General features: G+C 44.0%; 2 protein-coding genes across 2 annotated transcripts; both read left to right on the top strand.

The window, feature by feature from the left end:
* Positions 1–5,758: 5,758 nt before the first annotated feature.
* On the top strand, positions 5,759–7,873 carry LOC107291894 (cytochrome c oxidase assembly protein COX19-like). The gene is made up of 3 exons (XM_015820935.1): positions 5,759–5,925; positions 6,731–6,842; positions 7,434–7,873. Exons 1-3 carry the CDS (start codon positions 5,847–5,849, stop codon positions 7,537–7,539), a joined length of 297 nt encoding a protein of 98 aa, XP_015676421.1. The 5' UTR covers positions 5,759–5,846; the 3' UTR covers positions 7,540–7,873.
* A 3,777-nt stretch (positions 7,874–11,650) lies between these two features.
* On the top strand, positions 11,651–13,786 carry LOC107291893 (cytochrome c oxidase assembly protein COX19). Its single transcript, XM_015820934.1, has 3 exons — positions 11,651–11,807; positions 12,638–12,749; positions 13,347–13,786. Exons 1-3 carry the CDS (start codon positions 11,729–11,731, stop codon positions 13,450–13,452), a joined length of 297 nt encoding a protein of 98 aa, XP_015676420.1. The 5' UTR covers positions 11,651–11,728; the 3' UTR covers positions 13,453–13,786.
* Positions 13,787–16,788: the final 3,002 nt, after the last annotated feature.

Genomic DNA, 16,788 nt, shown 5'->3' with positions numbered 1-16,788 from the left:
ATGCAGCCCAACCAAATTCCTGGCTTTGTATATTTTTCAAAGTCTGGAATCCTTCGGCAGCAGTTCCCCCAAATCCCATCTTGGGGTTACCGAAGGAACAACGAACCATGAGGTTGGTATTGTACAAGGTGAATGAAAATGGACACAACATAGACCACACCCAGCTCAGGCAAATTATCTTCTCTCTTGAAAGGGGCAAAAAAGAGAATACATTCTCACGGAATTATGGAAATCTTAGGGATGGAAAGGACCTTGGAGGTCTTCTAGTCCAACCCCGTGGCTGAGACAGGAGTCCTTATAACGTCCCGGACACAGGGTCATCTGATCTTTTCTTGAAAGCCTCCAGAGAACATTTGTCAAGTAACAAATAACAGAGTTGGAAGGGACCTTGGAGGTCTCCTAATCCAGCCCCCCTGCTCCAGCAGGAGACCCTATAGACCATTTCAGACAAGTGATCGTTCAGTCTCTTTTAAAAAAAAAAACTCCAGTTGAAGGAGGCCAGCCGCTCCAAGTAATGAATTGTTCTCATTGTCAGGAAATTTCTCCGTTGTTCTCGGCTGGAACAAGACTGGGTCGGATTTAGCAAAAGTGGGTGGAAGAATCACATACCCAGAGCAGGGATCGAGAGGGAGCCCGGCCAAAGTCAGAACCAGAATACAGAACACAGAATAACAGAGTTGGAAGGGACCTTGGAGGTCTTCTAGTCCAACCCCCTGCTCAAGCAGGAGACCATCTGGACAAATCAAAGCCAGAACTGCAAAGTCTCTCTCTGTGTGTGTGTGTGTGTGTATTTCAATGCCAGGCTGACTTGACATGTATGATCCCAAAGGATTATTGCTGCACTGAGACACACCTCAGCTCCCCAAAGGTTTGTGTGTCATTGCCCACCCAGGTTGGCCCTCTGCCCACTATTGACAGCATGTTTTCCATTGCGAGCTGAAACTATGTGGTACAAAAGTCGCGTCTTGCTGAGAACAGGGGTGGGAATGGCCCAAGTGACGCAGGTTGCTTCTCCAGAAGACGCTTGTCTTGGCTTCGACCTTCTGCCTCGCAGGCCTACGTGCTTCTCTGGTCGAGCGCAGCAGCCAATATAGTTTTCTTTTCTTTTTTTTATCTCAGTGATGGCTTTCTTCCATCAGAATTGGTCCTCTGCTAAGCCCCCTGCACTCTTTATTTCATAGCTGGCTGGGGAATTCTGAGAGTTGAAACCCACAGATCTTAAAGTTGCCAAGGTTGGACACCTTGATCTAAACTTTCTCTCCTCCTCCTCCCCACAAACCTCACTCCCTTCTAGCACTGATGATGTTACCTAGTTGGGTCATGAAATGCTTAATACAAAACAACCCAGCTCAGACAGCACCAAGGACCCCACAATCCTCCTCCTCCTCCTCTCTGCAAACCCCACTCCATTNCTTCTTCTTCTTCTTCTTCTTCTTCTTCTTCTTCTTCTTCTTCTTCTTCTTCTTCTTCTTCTTCTTCTTCTTCTTCTTCTTCTTCTTTCCTTCTCCTCCTCCTCTCTGCAAACCCCACTCCATTATAGCACTGATGATGTTACCTGGTTGGGTCATGAAATGCTTAGTACAAAACAACCCAGCTCAGAGAGCACCAAGGACCCCACAATCCTCCTCCTCCTCCTCCTCCTCCTCTTTTGAAATATAACAGCGCATTGTGAACAAAGTTACATGGGTAGAATTTTTTCCCCTTTAGTTGGCTACAGTAAAATAATTTGCTTTTTTTAAAAAAAAAACCTTAGAAATCTTATTTTTCGACGCTGGTTCCTCCACTGCTGATGGGAAAGCTTCTGCATCTCACCCAAGGGATTAATACCTGTCAGCGACATACCTGCCTGAAGGCAGGTCAGCTTAGAAGATGAAGGATGTGCCTTGTGTCTTAACCACAAGTACAACCTTGACAGCTCAGCTCTTCATTCCTGCGATTTGCGCTTTACTTTTAAGCCTAATGTGCTTCGGTAAAAATGTGGGCTGGCTGAGGCGTGTGTATTGTAAACCATTTTTTAAGACAACGCTTAAAAGCCAGGAGATTAATCTCACTCAAACCAAAGCTATTAAGCATTGCTTTCCTGTCAAACAACAGTGGGACGAGAATTTCTTTAGCAAAGCTGCAGGTGTACAGCTGGAAAAAAAAAAGAAAAAGTTAATGACTTTTCTCCTTCTTTCCATCCACTATGGGGGGGGTTTCCTTCACAGGCCTTTTGTGTTCAAGTTTGTGTGCTGGGATTTGTCTTCTAGGCGTTTTCCTGTCACCACAAAGGTTAATATTTGCTTGGGGGCCTCTGGAAAAATCAAAAAGACCTTCCACACGCCCTTTTTCTACGCTCGCTCCTAATTGTAACCGTGGCTGGGATTTTTATCCGGTGAGGTTTTCTAGCTCTGGCAGTCAATTGATGCGACTTTGTAAAAATCTTTGGATGGCTTTATTGTCCCGATAGCAATAAAACTAAAGTGCTCTGGGAGGGACCCACGAAATGTTAAAGATGGAGCAGAGAGGGACAGAAGGAAGGAGAATCTGGGAGGCAAAAAGATGGTGGCTGAAGGCTGCTCTCCCAGTGGCAAATTGTGTTGGCAAACCCGTTTCTAAGAGAGGATTAAAAAATATTTTAAAGTAAGGAATAAATAAGTCAGAGAGCTAGTGTGATAAAGGAAAGAAGGAAAAGAAAGAAGAAAAAAGAAAAGATGATAGACGATAGATGAGTGAGAGAGAGAGAGAGGGAGACAGACAGACAGACAGACAGACTCTTACCACACAAGCACCAAATATTAAATTACAGATTGGTTACAATCTCTCACTTTTGGTGAGATTTCATCCAGTTTTCACTCCTGGTTGTGAGTAAGCTCGTAATTCTGGAGACAATTATCCAAAAATTATCCAAGATTCCCCAAGTTTAACATGCTCCATAAGATTATCCCGAAAAATACCGTTCGTCAGACATTTTCATTGAGTTCCTCTGGTGCATTACTAAATTGCCAGAAACACAGATTAATGTCCAGAGATCAGATTACATTCCTTCGTGTCTCTGCAAATTACTAAAATTAGGGATTAAGTCTGTCAGGGCTTGCTTGATGCTGATCACTTGCCCCGTCTTCTCAATATGTGTATATATATATTTATGTAACCTGTTTGTGTCCCAGTTTTCTTTAACTCTATCTGGCTTTACACAACTCATAATTCCATGAGTGACCTCTGTCATGCCCACCCATGGATGTAGCTCCTATAAACCCTTGCCATTTGTTGGTGTGGCTGATGGAAGTTGGAGGGAACCCAAGTAACATCTGGAGAACTTACCTCCGGAGGGGAAGGTTACACTCTGTTGATCCAGTTTGGTCTAGTGGTTAAGACACCAGGCTAAAAATCACGAGACTGTGAGTTCTAGTTCTGCTTTAGCTGTAAAAGCCAGCTGGATGACTTCGGGCCAGTCACCAAGAGACAGTGGGTGCCAGTCCCACCTTAGGCATGAAACCAGCTGGGTTTGGGCAATCACCTGGAGACAGTGAGTTCTAGTTTCATTTAATGCATGAAAGCCAATTGGATGACTTTGGGCCAATTACCAGGAGATGGTGAGTTCTAGTTCTGTCTTAGACATGTTCTGTCTTAGACATGAAAGCTGGCTGGGTGACTTTGGACCAATCACCAGGAGATGGTGAGTTCTAGTCTCACTTAAGGCACGAAAGCCAGTTGGATGACTTTGGGCCAATTACCAGGAGACGGTAAGTTCTAGTCCCGTTTTAGGTATGAAAGCTGGCTGGTAACTTCAGGCCAATCCCTCTCTCAGCCCAACCTACCTCACAGGGTTATCGTTATGGGATAAATAGAAGGAAGGCGTGTTGACTATGTTTGTAGCCTTGAGTTATTTGTGAAAATTATATAGGCGGGATACAAATAAATAAATAAAACCAAACGCTCTAAATTATCCATTACCTGCATCACCAGAGGCTGGGGAAGATGGGAATTGTTACTCAACTCTTCCACTCTCCAAAAAGCATTTGGTTTCTTGGCTTCTTGCAACTCTTCAACTGCATTTCAACCACCTTTGGAGAACCACCCAAGGACCTTGTTTCAGATATTCAGTTTAAAGTTGGGCTGGACATCTAGAGTGGAAAATATTTCTTCTCCTAGTTTCATTATTTTTCTTTGGAAGCAGCTCAGCTCACGTGACGGGGAAATCCAGTTGGATCAAGAGGTTTTGTTTGCGTTCCAACGAAGAGTCACTTATTCACAATCCCAGAAAAGCCGATTTTTCACGCTCCCTGCCACAAAACAACACAGATTCATATTTCCAGCCAGTGGTTATATAACCATCCAGGTGTCCTTTTCCATTGACGGTCGCAAGACCTAGAATAAGAAAGCAATCCGAAGCACAGAGGACTGGTGATAAGAGGCGATTGTATTTTTTGTGGTCACGCCACTTAATACCCTTTTTAACGATTTAGGAACGGCGTCAGTTCGTACCTCGTTATTATTTCTCCATAAACGTCACCGAGACGAAAAAGAAATATTACCCATTTTAAATCACTACAGATAGTCCTTGACTTACAACAAAAATTTCTGTGGCTAAGTTGTGAAGGGAGTTTTGCCCCATTTTATGACCTTTCTTGCCACGTTGTTAAGTGAATCACTGCAGTTAAGTTAGTAACCCGGTTGTTAAGTGAAGCTGGCTTCCCCATTGCACTTTGCTTGTCAGAAGGTCGCAAAAGGGGACGCGACCGTCATAAACCTGAGTCAGTAGCTTGAATTTTAATCACATGACCATGAATGGATGCTGCAACGGTCTTATTATTCTTAGCTGTAATAATTATATAATAAGGATATAGCTATAGCTGTTCCTCCAATATCAAAGGCTCCGCAGGTCACGGTGGTGCTTTTTCCTATCAAGCCAAGCAAAGTATTAAAAGAAATGGAATTTTTCCCTCAGATTGGATTATAAAATTGACTGCACTTGCCAGTTATTAGCCCACACCTCCACTCCCCCTCTTTTGTCGTGTGAAAATAAAACTCTTTGACCTTTGGATTATATCTGAATAACAACTTTCTTCTTTTCTGACTTAAATTAGGTCCTAAAGACCTAATTTTTCCCAGTTTTTCCCTTCCCTTCTACCGCTAACGAGTTGTCTGTCTTACAAAAGTAAGGCAAAGAGAAGAAAAAATTTTTTAAATTTTCCGTATTCTTTCCTTTGTATACTTCTGTTCCATTAAAAAATAATCCATTCGAACTATAAAGAAAAAAAACATCTCTTATTTATGGGATTGGTTTAGGTCCTTAAGGCGATCTCCATCGTCACCTGCCTTTCCCGGGACACCTCCGTAGGGCTGCTCTCCGCCCTCCACGCCAAAGAAAAGGGGGGGAAAAAACGGTGGAAAGTCATCTATAAAACCATGTCTAAAAAAACAGCCAGAATGAAAAGGGTCATTTTTATAATAAAGGTCATGCTTCTTTTTTTTTTCTAAAAAAAAAAAAAATGATTAAAAGAGAAAAATAACGCCTGTAATCATTATAGAAAATAATGAAAGAAGATAATAATAAAGAAAAAGAAGAAAAATAATAAAAAAAAGAAAAATAATTTACCTCACAGGGTCCACCTCACAGGGTTGTTGTGGTGGGGGGGAGAGAGAGAGGGAGGGGGGAGGGAGAGAGGGAGTGTTCTAAAGGGGCGGGGCTAAGCGTTCCGCTCGATGCGCTCGGCTCTCCCCTCCTTCGGCCTGGCCTGGCCTGGCTCGGCGCTCCGCTGCCAGGACTGGGCGGGGCTCCCTCTTTCCGGAAGTGTGGGGGAGGAAAACCGCTATCGTAGCAGCGGCGGCGGGCCTGGCCCGTCGGTTCGTCCGTCTCCGCCATGTCCACCATGGTTTTCGGGGCGAAAAGCTTCAAGCCGAGGCCGCCGGACAAGGGCGCCTTCCCCTTGGATCACTTCGGTGAGGGAGGGGCAGTGCGCATGCGCGAGCGAGAGACTGGACCTCCCGGCGACCAGAACTCCCACCATAGAGATGGCGAATCTAGAGCGCCGCCAGTCTAGGATAAGGTTTCCCAGTTTCAGTTGCTTTAAGACCGGGTGACTTCAACTCCCAGAATTCCCTAGTCAGCCATGTTGGCTGGGGGATTCTGGGAGTTGACGTCCATACGCCATGAAGTGGCCAAGTTCAAAAAATACTATTTTAGACTATAGGGAGATTTCTTTTTTCTCTCCCCCCCCCTCCTAAGAGACCCCAGTATTTTCCTTCTGATGCATGGGGACTACCCCTTCCATAACTCCCAGCCTAAAGATGGCTGAAGAAAAGCAAGCGTGCGCATCTCCTACGTGTCAATCCAATTAGACTTCCCCCATTCCAAAACTGGACGCAGCCACTTCATGTAAATCACTTTCAACAATGGTTTGCCTGCAATAGCCTATTGGACCGCAACTCCCATTATCCCCAGCCAGCACTGGCTAGGAGGGATGAGAGCAGTTGCAGGGAAATCAGGCGGGTGAAAGCAGAGTCAAAAGAAGGCTTCACCTCTCGGGATGAGCCTTGATATAGTATGGGGTGAACATTTGTAAATAAGCCATGGTTTGTGAAATGTCTGGATGTCTTGCCTTGAACTTGCATCCTTTTTTACAGACTGTTCTCATCCCGTCTCTGGAATACACTCTTCGTTTTGGGTACTCTTAATTTCAGGCGTATTTTTTCTTCTTCTTCTAAACGGAAACAAACAAAAAAGGGGTTTGTTTGTTTTTTACAGGCGAATGTACGCTTTTCAAAGAAAAATTCATGAAGTGTCTGCAGGCAAATCACTTTGAGAACGGATTGTGCAGACAGGAGTCGAAAGAATATCTAGAATGCCGAATGGAGAGGTGAGAACTGGTGAGGTTAATGGAGGTTTGGCTCGCCCTGCAAGGATCAGGATTGGCTAAATTAGCTCTTTAGACATCTTTGATCTGTGCAATCTCGAGAAAGGAAGGCAATTTCATTCCCCACCACCACCTTTTTTTCCCCCTCTGGGGAATAAAGCTCCTCCTCTAAGCAGCCCAGAGTTACTTTTAAGTTGAGCAGCATGTACATTTAATAAATAACAATAATAATAATAATATAAAAAGGCAACATTGCTTCAAGAAAAGCTTGGTTCTTTGGTCTTGTGAACCACTGCCTGCCAAATGTTAAGTGTATTTTTACTTACAGAAGAAGCAGAAATGTACTAATTAAAAGGAAATGCTGGGGTTCGTAGGAAGCTACATTCTCTTGTCCTGTACCATATACAAGAGCTTCTGTATATGTTTTAGAGTTTATCGTACACACACACACAAATGTGTTCGATAGAATCCTTTGGGGTGTGTATGCGTGATTGCTTTTAGAGAGACTAAATTATTCAGCAGTGGGAACGATCGTGGCTAAATGTGCAGCTTTGAAGCCTAACCATTTATTCAATTTTGTTTGATTTCTTCAAGGGAACTGATGGTCAAAGAGCCACTGGAAAAACTGGGATTTAAAGACCTAAAGGAAGAGAAATCCGAAGACCAACCGGAGACAGTGCAACAAAAAAATCCCTCCTGACCTTTCGTCTTAATCCCAGGATCTGCAGTCGTACCTATTGTACATTGCCCCTTTTGCGTTTCGTTTTAAGAGAAAGTTATTCTTGGAAAAGGTTACAGAAATTCAGCAAATGACAGCTTGGTAGGAATGATGGTGGGGTTTGTTTTCCAGCTGTTTCCGTAGTTTTGGGATAGTTTTTCCTTTAAAAAAAAGAAAAGAAGATTGCAGTGCTTTTGGATAGACTGTTTGGACTGGTGTTGATATTAGAACATTAAAAACTTAAGCCAATAATCAGAAATTACGCTGTTAGATTTCTGTACTCTGTACTGAGTTTTTATTAAAAGGTTTAGCCTTATTTTTCTCTCTGCCCATGTGAGAAATGAGCTCTGTTGGGTTCTGGCTGCAACAGGATGTGTATGGGTGTGTATCTGAATACAGGCAGTCCTCAGTTAGTGACTGACTTGGTTAGTGGCTGTTCACAGTGATGACATTGGTGAAAAAGTAAATTTGCAACCTTTCCCCCCACTGATAACCTTCACAGTTTAGCAAAACGGAGGAAAGCTGAAGGAAGATTGTAAGCACAGTTGTGGATTCCCTTAATGACCATGTTGCTGATCCCAATTGTCACTAAACGGGGACAACCTGTATCGAACAAACCTCCATGAGTGAAACTGCAGGAACGTGTCTGGAGGTCCTTTAGGAGAAACAGCCTTTGTGAGATAAATACACAATACCGGTTGTTCTCAAATTATGACGACAACTGAACACAAAATTTCCGTTGCTAAGCGAGACGGTTCTTAAGTGAATTTTGCCCCATTCTACAACCTTTCATGCCACAGTTGTTAAATGAATTGCCTCAGTTATTAAGTTAGTAACCCAGTTGTTAAATGAACCCATTGACTTTGCTTGTCAGAAGGTCGCAGAAGGGGGTCCCACGACCCCAGGACGCCGCAACCGTCATAAATACGAGTCAGTTTCCAGTTTCCAACTGTCTGAATTTTGATCACGGGGATCCTGCAACGGTCGTAATTGTGTGAAAAACGGTCATAAGTCAACTTATTTCCGTGCTGAGGCACTAAGGCAGTGCTGAGGCACTGAAAAATGGTTACTAAACGGACTGCTGTAAGTTGAGGTGTCGTAGAAGCCGCTGCCCGGGGAGGAAAGAGGGGTCAGAATCTTTTCAGACCGACCAACCAGGCATTCTGACTATGCAGGCCATCTCGGATTGTTCCTGGGAAAATAAACAACATTTCTGCTTCTTAAAAGATTATGCGGAGAATTCCGCTCGAGGCTATAAGAGCACCCGCAACGGTGGGAAGAATCCGGGCGTCACAATGGTTCTCTTTGAGAAAGGATGTCTGTTTTGCTGCAACCTGGATAATAAATGGGGAGAAATAGTTAACCCCCCCTCCCCGTCCTAGGTCAATCAATAGAATAGAATAGAACGTCTTTATTGTCATTGTGTAACTCACAACGAAATCAAATCCAATCAAAGGAGGGGAGGGAAAATATCCAGATGCTCAAGCTGTCTCTCTCTTTGGGGAGCAAATGAAAAGTTTACAAGGGTTAGCATCGTATTTGATCTGGGTTGGGGTTTTTTTTTTTTTGCCCAGAAATATTTTTTTCCTCTAGCGCAGCCACGAGGATGAAATGAAAAGCCTCCCTCAACTAGCCAGGTGTATCACCCAAATTGGGGGGAAATGTTTGTTGAAAGACGTAAGAGGTTTGCCTTGTGAGTTTTGGGGCGTGTGTGTGGAGAACCTGCCTTTATTTTCATGCATTTTATTGTTTGTTTATTAAAGAAATTTACACGGGTGTCCGACTCTCCCAATAAGCATATCTGGGCTGCTTACCACATTAAAAAATCTACGATATCAAATCTCCCAATGACAGGAATACAATCAAATCGGTCGCTTCATCGGCTCCATCTCCGTTCGGGGTTCCCAGGCCTGGTGAAAAAACCACATTTCTAGGGCCTTTCAGAAAAGCAGCAGGGTGGGGGCCAAGCATGCTCTGAATGAACAATGTTCCATAAAGAAGGGGTCACCCCCCTGGAAGGATCTTTGTTGTGGTCCCACCAGATGGAAGACCCTAATTGATTGAACCCCGTTACATGCCCTGCCTTCTATAAGCTCAGGTTTTATTTATCTATTTGTATTTCTGCCTTTATTATTTTTAGGAATAACTCCAGGTAGCAAACATATCCAATACACCCTCTGTCTTCCTATTTTCTCAACAACAGTCCTGTGAGGTGGGTTGGGTTGACAGAAAGGAACGGGCCAAAATCACCCAGCTGGCTATCGTGACTAAGGCGGGACTAGAACTCACCGTCTCCTGGTGATTGGCCCAAAGTCAACCAACTGGTTTTCATGCCTAAGGCGGGACTAGAACTTACAGCTTCCTGGTGATTGGCCCAAAGTCACCCTGTTGGTTTCTGTGCCTGAGGCAGGACTAGAACTCAGAGTCTCCTGGTGATTGGCCCAAAGTCACCCAGCCAGCTTTTCTGCCAGAGGCAGAACTAGAACTCAGAGTCTCCTGCTGTTTGGTCCAAGGTCACCCAGCCAGCTTTCATGCTTAAGGCGGGACTGAACTCACAGTCTCCCACTCACTAGCCTGATGCCTTAACCAAACTGGGTTGATTTTAATATTAATTAAATTAATAGATACATTTTCTCCTTGGAGAGGGAAGAAAAAGGATGAACTCATCTTGAATCATGTTGTGTTGGCTGCTAGGCCACTTCAGAGAGAAACACAATGATGCAACTGAGGACGCCGGGGAGAAGAATCTTGTAGGAAAAAGCCGTTGGCGCTGGTCTCTGTAGCCTTGATCAATTTCAGCTTCTTTCTTCCTCTCTGCCTGATCGTTCCCCTCCCTGGTCCAATTTCATGGATTTCCAATAAGTCTGCAACATGGGAAGATCAATTCTTTTATTGATTTAGCAATCCGGCAACTCCTTTACCGGACCAAGCATGAATTTGCAAAGGTCTCTAAGAGAGTCTTTGCTAGCTGACGACGTCATTGTGCCTGTAAAAGGGTTGGCCTGCCTAAAACTGTGTACCACTTTTATTTTATTGGTTGACTAATTTTATTATGGTCCCTGCCACTCACCAATCGGGAGGGGGCGGATTGTAATTTTGTTCAATCAATCCAATGTCCACTTCCACAGGGGATCATTTAAAAACCCACTCGCTCTTTTACGCTGCAGAATCTGCCGAGAGAGAGAAAATCGTTCTGTTGAATTTCAGCTCACTCAGAAACATATTGAGAAGAAGAAGAAGAAGAAGAAGAAGAAGAAGAAGAAGAAGAAGAAGAAGAAGAAGAAGAAGAAGAAGAAGAAGAAGAANTAATCGGGTGTGGAGGTGAGGGGGAGAAAACAGCACACTTTTATTTTGAGAAACTGGAAACCTAATATAGACTTATTGTTGAAAGAAGAAAAGACTGAATTTAATCCAGGATTTCTGGATTAAAAAGGGTCAAAAAGGGAAGGGAAGATGGCGATTGCTCAACAGACAGAATGTTTTCATTCCGTTTCTCTTCTTTTTTAAAAAAAATTTTCCGTATTCTTTCCTTTGTATACTTCCGCTCCATTAAAAAATAATCAATTCGAACTATAAAGAAAAAAAAACACCTCTTATTTATGGGATTGGCGATCTCCATCGTCACCTGCCTTTCCCGGGACACCTCTGTAGGGCTGCTCTCCGCCCTCCACGCCAAAGAAAAGGGGGAAAAAAACCGGTGGAAAGTCATCTATAAAACCATGTCTAAAAAAACAGCCAGAATGAAAAGGGTCATTTTTATAATAAAGGTCATGCTTCTTCTTTTTTTTCTAAAAAAAAAAAAAAATTAGAAGAGAAAAATAACGCCTGTAATCATTATAGAAAATAATGAAAGAAGATAATAATAAAGAAAAAGAAGAAAATAATTAAAAAAAGAAAAATAATTTACCTCACAGGGTCCACCTCACAGGGTTGTTGTGGGGGGGAGAGAGAGAGAGGGGGGAGGGAGGGAGAGAGGGAGTGTTCTAAAGGGGCGGGGCTAAGCGTTCCGCTCGATGCGCTCGGCTCTCCCCTCCTTCGGCCTGGCCTGGCCTGGCTCGGCGCTCCGCTGCCAGGACTGGGCGGAGCTCCCTCTTTCCGGAAGTGTGGGGGAGGAAAACCGCTATCGTAGCAGCGGCGGCGGGCCTGGCCCGTCGGTTCGTCCGTCTCCGCCATGTCCACCATGGTTTTCGGGGCGAAAAGCTTCAAGCCGAGGCCGCCGGACAAGGGCGCCTTCCCCTTGGATCACTTCGGTGAGGGAGGGGCAGTGCGCATGCGCGAGCGAGAGACTGGACTCCCCGGCGACCAGAACTCCCACCATAGAGATGGCGAATCTAGAGCGTCGCCAGTCTAGGATAAGGTTTCCCAGTTTCAGTTGCTTTAAGACTTGGTGACTTCAACTCCCAGAATTCCCTAGTCAGCCATGTTGGCTGGGGGATTCTGGGAGTTGACGTCCATACGCCATGAAGTGGCCAAGTTCGAAAAATACTATTTTAGACTATAGGGAGATTTCTTTTTTCTCTCCCCCCCTCCCCCACCTTTAAGAGACCCCAGTATTTTACTTCTGATGCATGGGGACTACCCCTTCCATAACTCCCAGCCTAAAGATGGCTGAAGAAAAGCAAGCTTGCACATCTCCTACGTGTCAATCCAATTAGACTTCCCCCATTCCAAAACTGGATGCAGCCACTTCATGTAAATCACTTTCAACAATGGTTTGCCTGCAATAGCCTATTGGACCGCAACTCCCATTATCCCCAGCCAGCACTGGCTAGGAGGGATGAGAGCAGTTGCAGGGAAATCAGGTGGGTGGGCTTTGAATTGCAGAGCAGAGTCAAAAGAAGGCTTCGCCTCTCGGGATGAGCCTTGATATAGTATGGGGTGAACATTTGTAAATAAGCCATGGTTTGTGAAATGTCTGGATGTCTTGCCTTGAACTTGCATCCTTTTTTACAGACTGTTCTCATCCCGTCTCTGGAATACACTCTTCGTTTTGGGTACTCTTAATTTCAGGAGTATTTTTCTTCTTCTAAATAATCTAAAAGGAGACAAACAAAAGGGTTTTTTGGGGTTTTTTTTACAGGCGAATGTACGCTTTTCAAAGAAAAATTCATGAAGTGTCTGCAGGCAAATCACTTTGAGAACGGATTGTGCAGACAGGAGTCGAAAGAATATCTAGAATGCCGAATGGAGAGGTGAGAACTGGTGAGGTTAATGGAGGTTTGGCTCGCTCTGCAAGGATCAGGATTGGCTAAATTAGCTCTTTAGACATCTTTGATCTGTGCAATCTCGAGAAAGGAAGGGAATTTCATCCCCCACCACCACCTTTTTTCCCCCCTCTGGGGAATAAAGCTCCTCCTCCAAGCAGCCCAGAGTTACTTTTAAGTTGAGCAGCATGTACATTTAATAAATAACAATAATAATATAAAAAGGCAACGTTGCTTCAAGAAAAGCTTGGTTCTTTGGTTTTGTGAACCACTGCCTGCCAAATGTTAAGTGTATTTTTACTTACAGAAGAAGCAGAAATGTACTAATTAAAAGGAAATGCTGGGGTTCGTAGGAAGCTACATTCTCTTGTCCTGTACCATATACAAGAGCTTCTGTATATGTTTTAGAGTTTATCGTACACACACGCACACAAATGCGCACAAATGTGCTCGATAGAATCCTTTGGGGTGTGTATGCGTGATTGCTTTTAGAGAGACTAAATTATTCAGCAGTGGGAACGATCATGGCTAAATGTGCAGCTTTGAAGCCTAACCATTTATTCAATTTTGTTTGATTTCTTCAAGGGAACTGATGGTCAAAGAGCCACTGGAAAAACTGGGATTTAAAGACCTAAAGGAAGAGAAACCCGAAGACCAACCGGAGACAGTGCACCAAAAAAATCCCTCCTGACCTTCAGTTTTAATCCCAGGATCTGCAGTCGTACCTATTGTACATTGCCTCATTTGCGTTTCGTTTTAAGAGAAAGTTATTCGTGGAAAAGGTTGCAGAAATTCAGCAAATGACAGCTTGGTAGGAATGATGGTGGGGTTTGTCTTCCAGCTGTTTCCGTAGTTTTGGGATAGTTTTTCCTTTAAAAAAAAGAAAAGAAGATTGCAGTGCTTTTGGATAGAATGTTTGGACTGGTGTTGATATTAGAACATTAAAAACTTAAGCCAATAATCAGAAATTACGCTGTTAGATTTCTGTACTCTGTACTGAGTTTTTATTAAAAGGTTTAGCCTTATTTTTCTCTCTGCCCATGTGAGAAATGAGCTGTGTTGGGTTCTGGCTGCAACAGGATGTGTATGGGTGTGTATCTGAATACAGGCAGTCCTCAGTGACTGACTTGGTTAGTGGCTGTTCACAGTGATGACATTGGTGAAAAAGTGAATTTGCAACCTTTCCCCCCACTGATAACCTTACCAGTTCAGCAAAATGGAAGAAAGCTGAAGGAAGACCGTAAGCACAGTTGTGGATTCCCTTAATGACCACGTTGCTGATGCCAATTGTCGCTAAACAGGGACAACCTGTATCGAACAAACCTCCATGAGTGAAACTGCAGGAACGTGTCTGGAGGTCCTTTAGGAGAAACAGCCTTTGTGAGATAAATACACAATACCGGTTGTTCTCAAATTATGACGACAACTGAACACAAAATTTCCGTTGCTAAGCGAGACGGTTCTTAAGTGAATTTTGCCCCATTCTACAACCTTTCGTGCCACAGTTGTTAAACTGAATTGCCTCAGCTATTAAGTTAGTAACCCGGTTGTTAAATGAACCCATTGACTTTGCTTGTCAGAAGGTCGCAGAAGGGGGTCCCACGACCCCAGGACGCCGCAACCTGGGGTCATAAATACGAGTCAATTTCCAGTTTCCAACTGTCTGAATTTTGATCACAAGTCCATGGGGATCCTGCAACGGTCGTAATTGTGTGAAAAACGGTCATAAGTCAACTTATTTCCGTGCTGAGGCACTAAGGCAGTGCTGAGGCACTGAAAAATGGTTACTAAACGGACTGTTGTAAGTTGAGGTGTCGTAGAAGCCGCTGCCCAGGGAGGAAAGAGAGGGGTCAGAATCTTTTCAGACCGACCAACCAGGCATTCTGACTATGCAGACCATCTCGGATTGTTCCTGGGAAAATAAACAACATTTCTGCTTCTTAAAAGATTATGCGGAGAATTCCGCTCGAGGCTATAAGAGCGCCCGCAACGGTGGGAAGAATCCGGGCGTCACAATGGCTCTCTTTGAGAAAGGATGTCTGTTTTGCTGCAACCTGGATAATAAATGGGGAGAAATAGTTAACCCCCCCTCCCCGTCCTAGGTCAATCAATAGAATAGAATAGAACGTCTTTATTGTCATTGTGTAACTCACAACGAAATCAAATCCAATCAAAGGAGGGGAGGGAAAATATCCAGATGCTCAAGCTGTCTCTCTCTTTGGGGAGCAAATGAAAAGTTTACAAGGGTTAGCATCGTATTTGATCTGGGTTGGGGGTTTTTTTTTTGCCCAGAAATATTTTTTTCCTCTAGCGCAGCCACGAGGATGAAATGAAAAGCCTCCCTCAACTAGCCAGGTGTATCACCCAAATTGGGGGGAAATGTTTGTTGAAAGACGTAAGAGGTTTGCCTTGTGAGTTTTGGGGCGTGTGTGTGGAGAACCTGCCTTTATTTTCATGCATTTTATTGTTTGTTTATTAAAGAAATTTACACGGGTGTCCGACTCTCCCAATAAGCATATCTGGGCTGCTTACCACATTAAAAAATCTACGATATCAAATCTCCCAATGACAGGAATACAGTCAAATCGGTCGCTTCATCGGCTCCATCTCCGTTCGGGGTTCCCAGGCCTGGTGAAAAAAACCACATTTCTAGGGCCTTTCAGAAAAGCAGCAGGGTGGGGGCCAAGCATGCTCTGAATGAACAATGTTCCATAAAGAAGGGCTCACCCCCCAAGAAGGATCTTTGTTGTGGTCCCACCAGATGGAAGACCCTAATTGATTGAACCCCATTACATGCCCTGCCTTCTATAAGCTCAGGTTTTATTTATCTATTTGTATTTCTGCCTTTATTATTTTTAGGAATAACTCCAGGTAGCAAACATATCCAATACACCCTCTGTCTTCCTATTTTCTCAACCCAACCCACCTGTGAGGTGGGTTGGGTTGACAGAAAGGAACGGGGCAAGATCACCCAGCTGGCTAGCGTGACTAAGGTGGGACTAGAACTCACCGTCTCCTGGTGATGGGCCCAAAGTCAACCAACTGGTTTTCATGCCTAAGGCGGGACTAGAACTTACAGCTTCCTGGTGATTGGCCCAAAGTCACCCTGTTGGTTTCTGTGCCTGAGGCAGGACTAGAACTCAGAGTCTCCTGGTGATTGGCCCAAAGTCACCCAGCCAGCTTTTCTGCCAGAGGCAGAACTAGAACTCAGAGTCTCCTGCTGTTTGGTCCAAGGTCACCCAGCCAGCTTTCATGCTTAAGGCGGGACTGGAACTCACAGTCTCCCACTCACTAGCCTGATGCCTTAACCAAACTGGGTTGATTTTAATATTAATTAAATTAATAGATACATTTTCTCCTTGGAGAGGGAAGAAAAAGGATGAACTCATCTTGAATCATGTTGTGTTGGCTGCTAGGCCACTTCAGAGAGAAACACAATGATGCAACTGAGGACGCCGGGGAGAAGAATCTTGTAGGAAAAAGCCGTTAGCGCTGGTCTCTGTAGCCTTGATCAATTTCAGCTTCTCTCTTCCTCTCTGTCTGATCGTTCCCCTCCCTGGTCCAATTTCATGGATTTCCAATAAGTCTGCAACATGGGAAGATCAGTTCTTTTATTGATTTAGCTATCCGGCAACTCCTTTACCGGACCAAGCATGAATTTGCAAAGGTCTCTAAGAGAGTCTTTGGTAGCTGATGACATCATTGTGCCTGTAAAAGGGTTGGCCTGCCTAAAACTGTGTACCACTTTTATTTTATTGGTTGACTAATTTTATTATGGTCCCTGCCACTCACCAATCGGGAGGGGGCGGATTGTAATTTTGTTCAATCAATCCAATGTCCAGTTCCACAGGGGATCATTTAAAAGCCCACTCGCTCTTTTACGCTGCAGAATCTGCCGAGAGAGAGAGAATTGTTCTGTTGAATTTCAGCTCACTCAGAAACATATTGAGAAGAAGAAGAAGAAGAAGAAGAAGAAGAAGAAGAAGAAGAAGAAGAAGAAGAAGAAGAAGAAGAAGAAGAAGAAGAA

This window comes from Protobothrops mucrosquamatus, unplaced genomic scaffold, assembly GCF_001527695.2.
Source record: "Protobothrops mucrosquamatus isolate PMUCROS unplaced genomic scaffold, P.Mucros_1.0 scaffold1217, whole genome shotgun sequence".
NCBI classification, from domain to species: Eukaryota; Metazoa; Chordata; class Lepidosauria; order Squamata; family Viperidae; genus Protobothrops; species Protobothrops mucrosquamatus.
The sequence above is the reverse complement of the archived record's forward strand: the minus strand, read 5'-3'. Positions and strand labels throughout refer to the sequence as shown.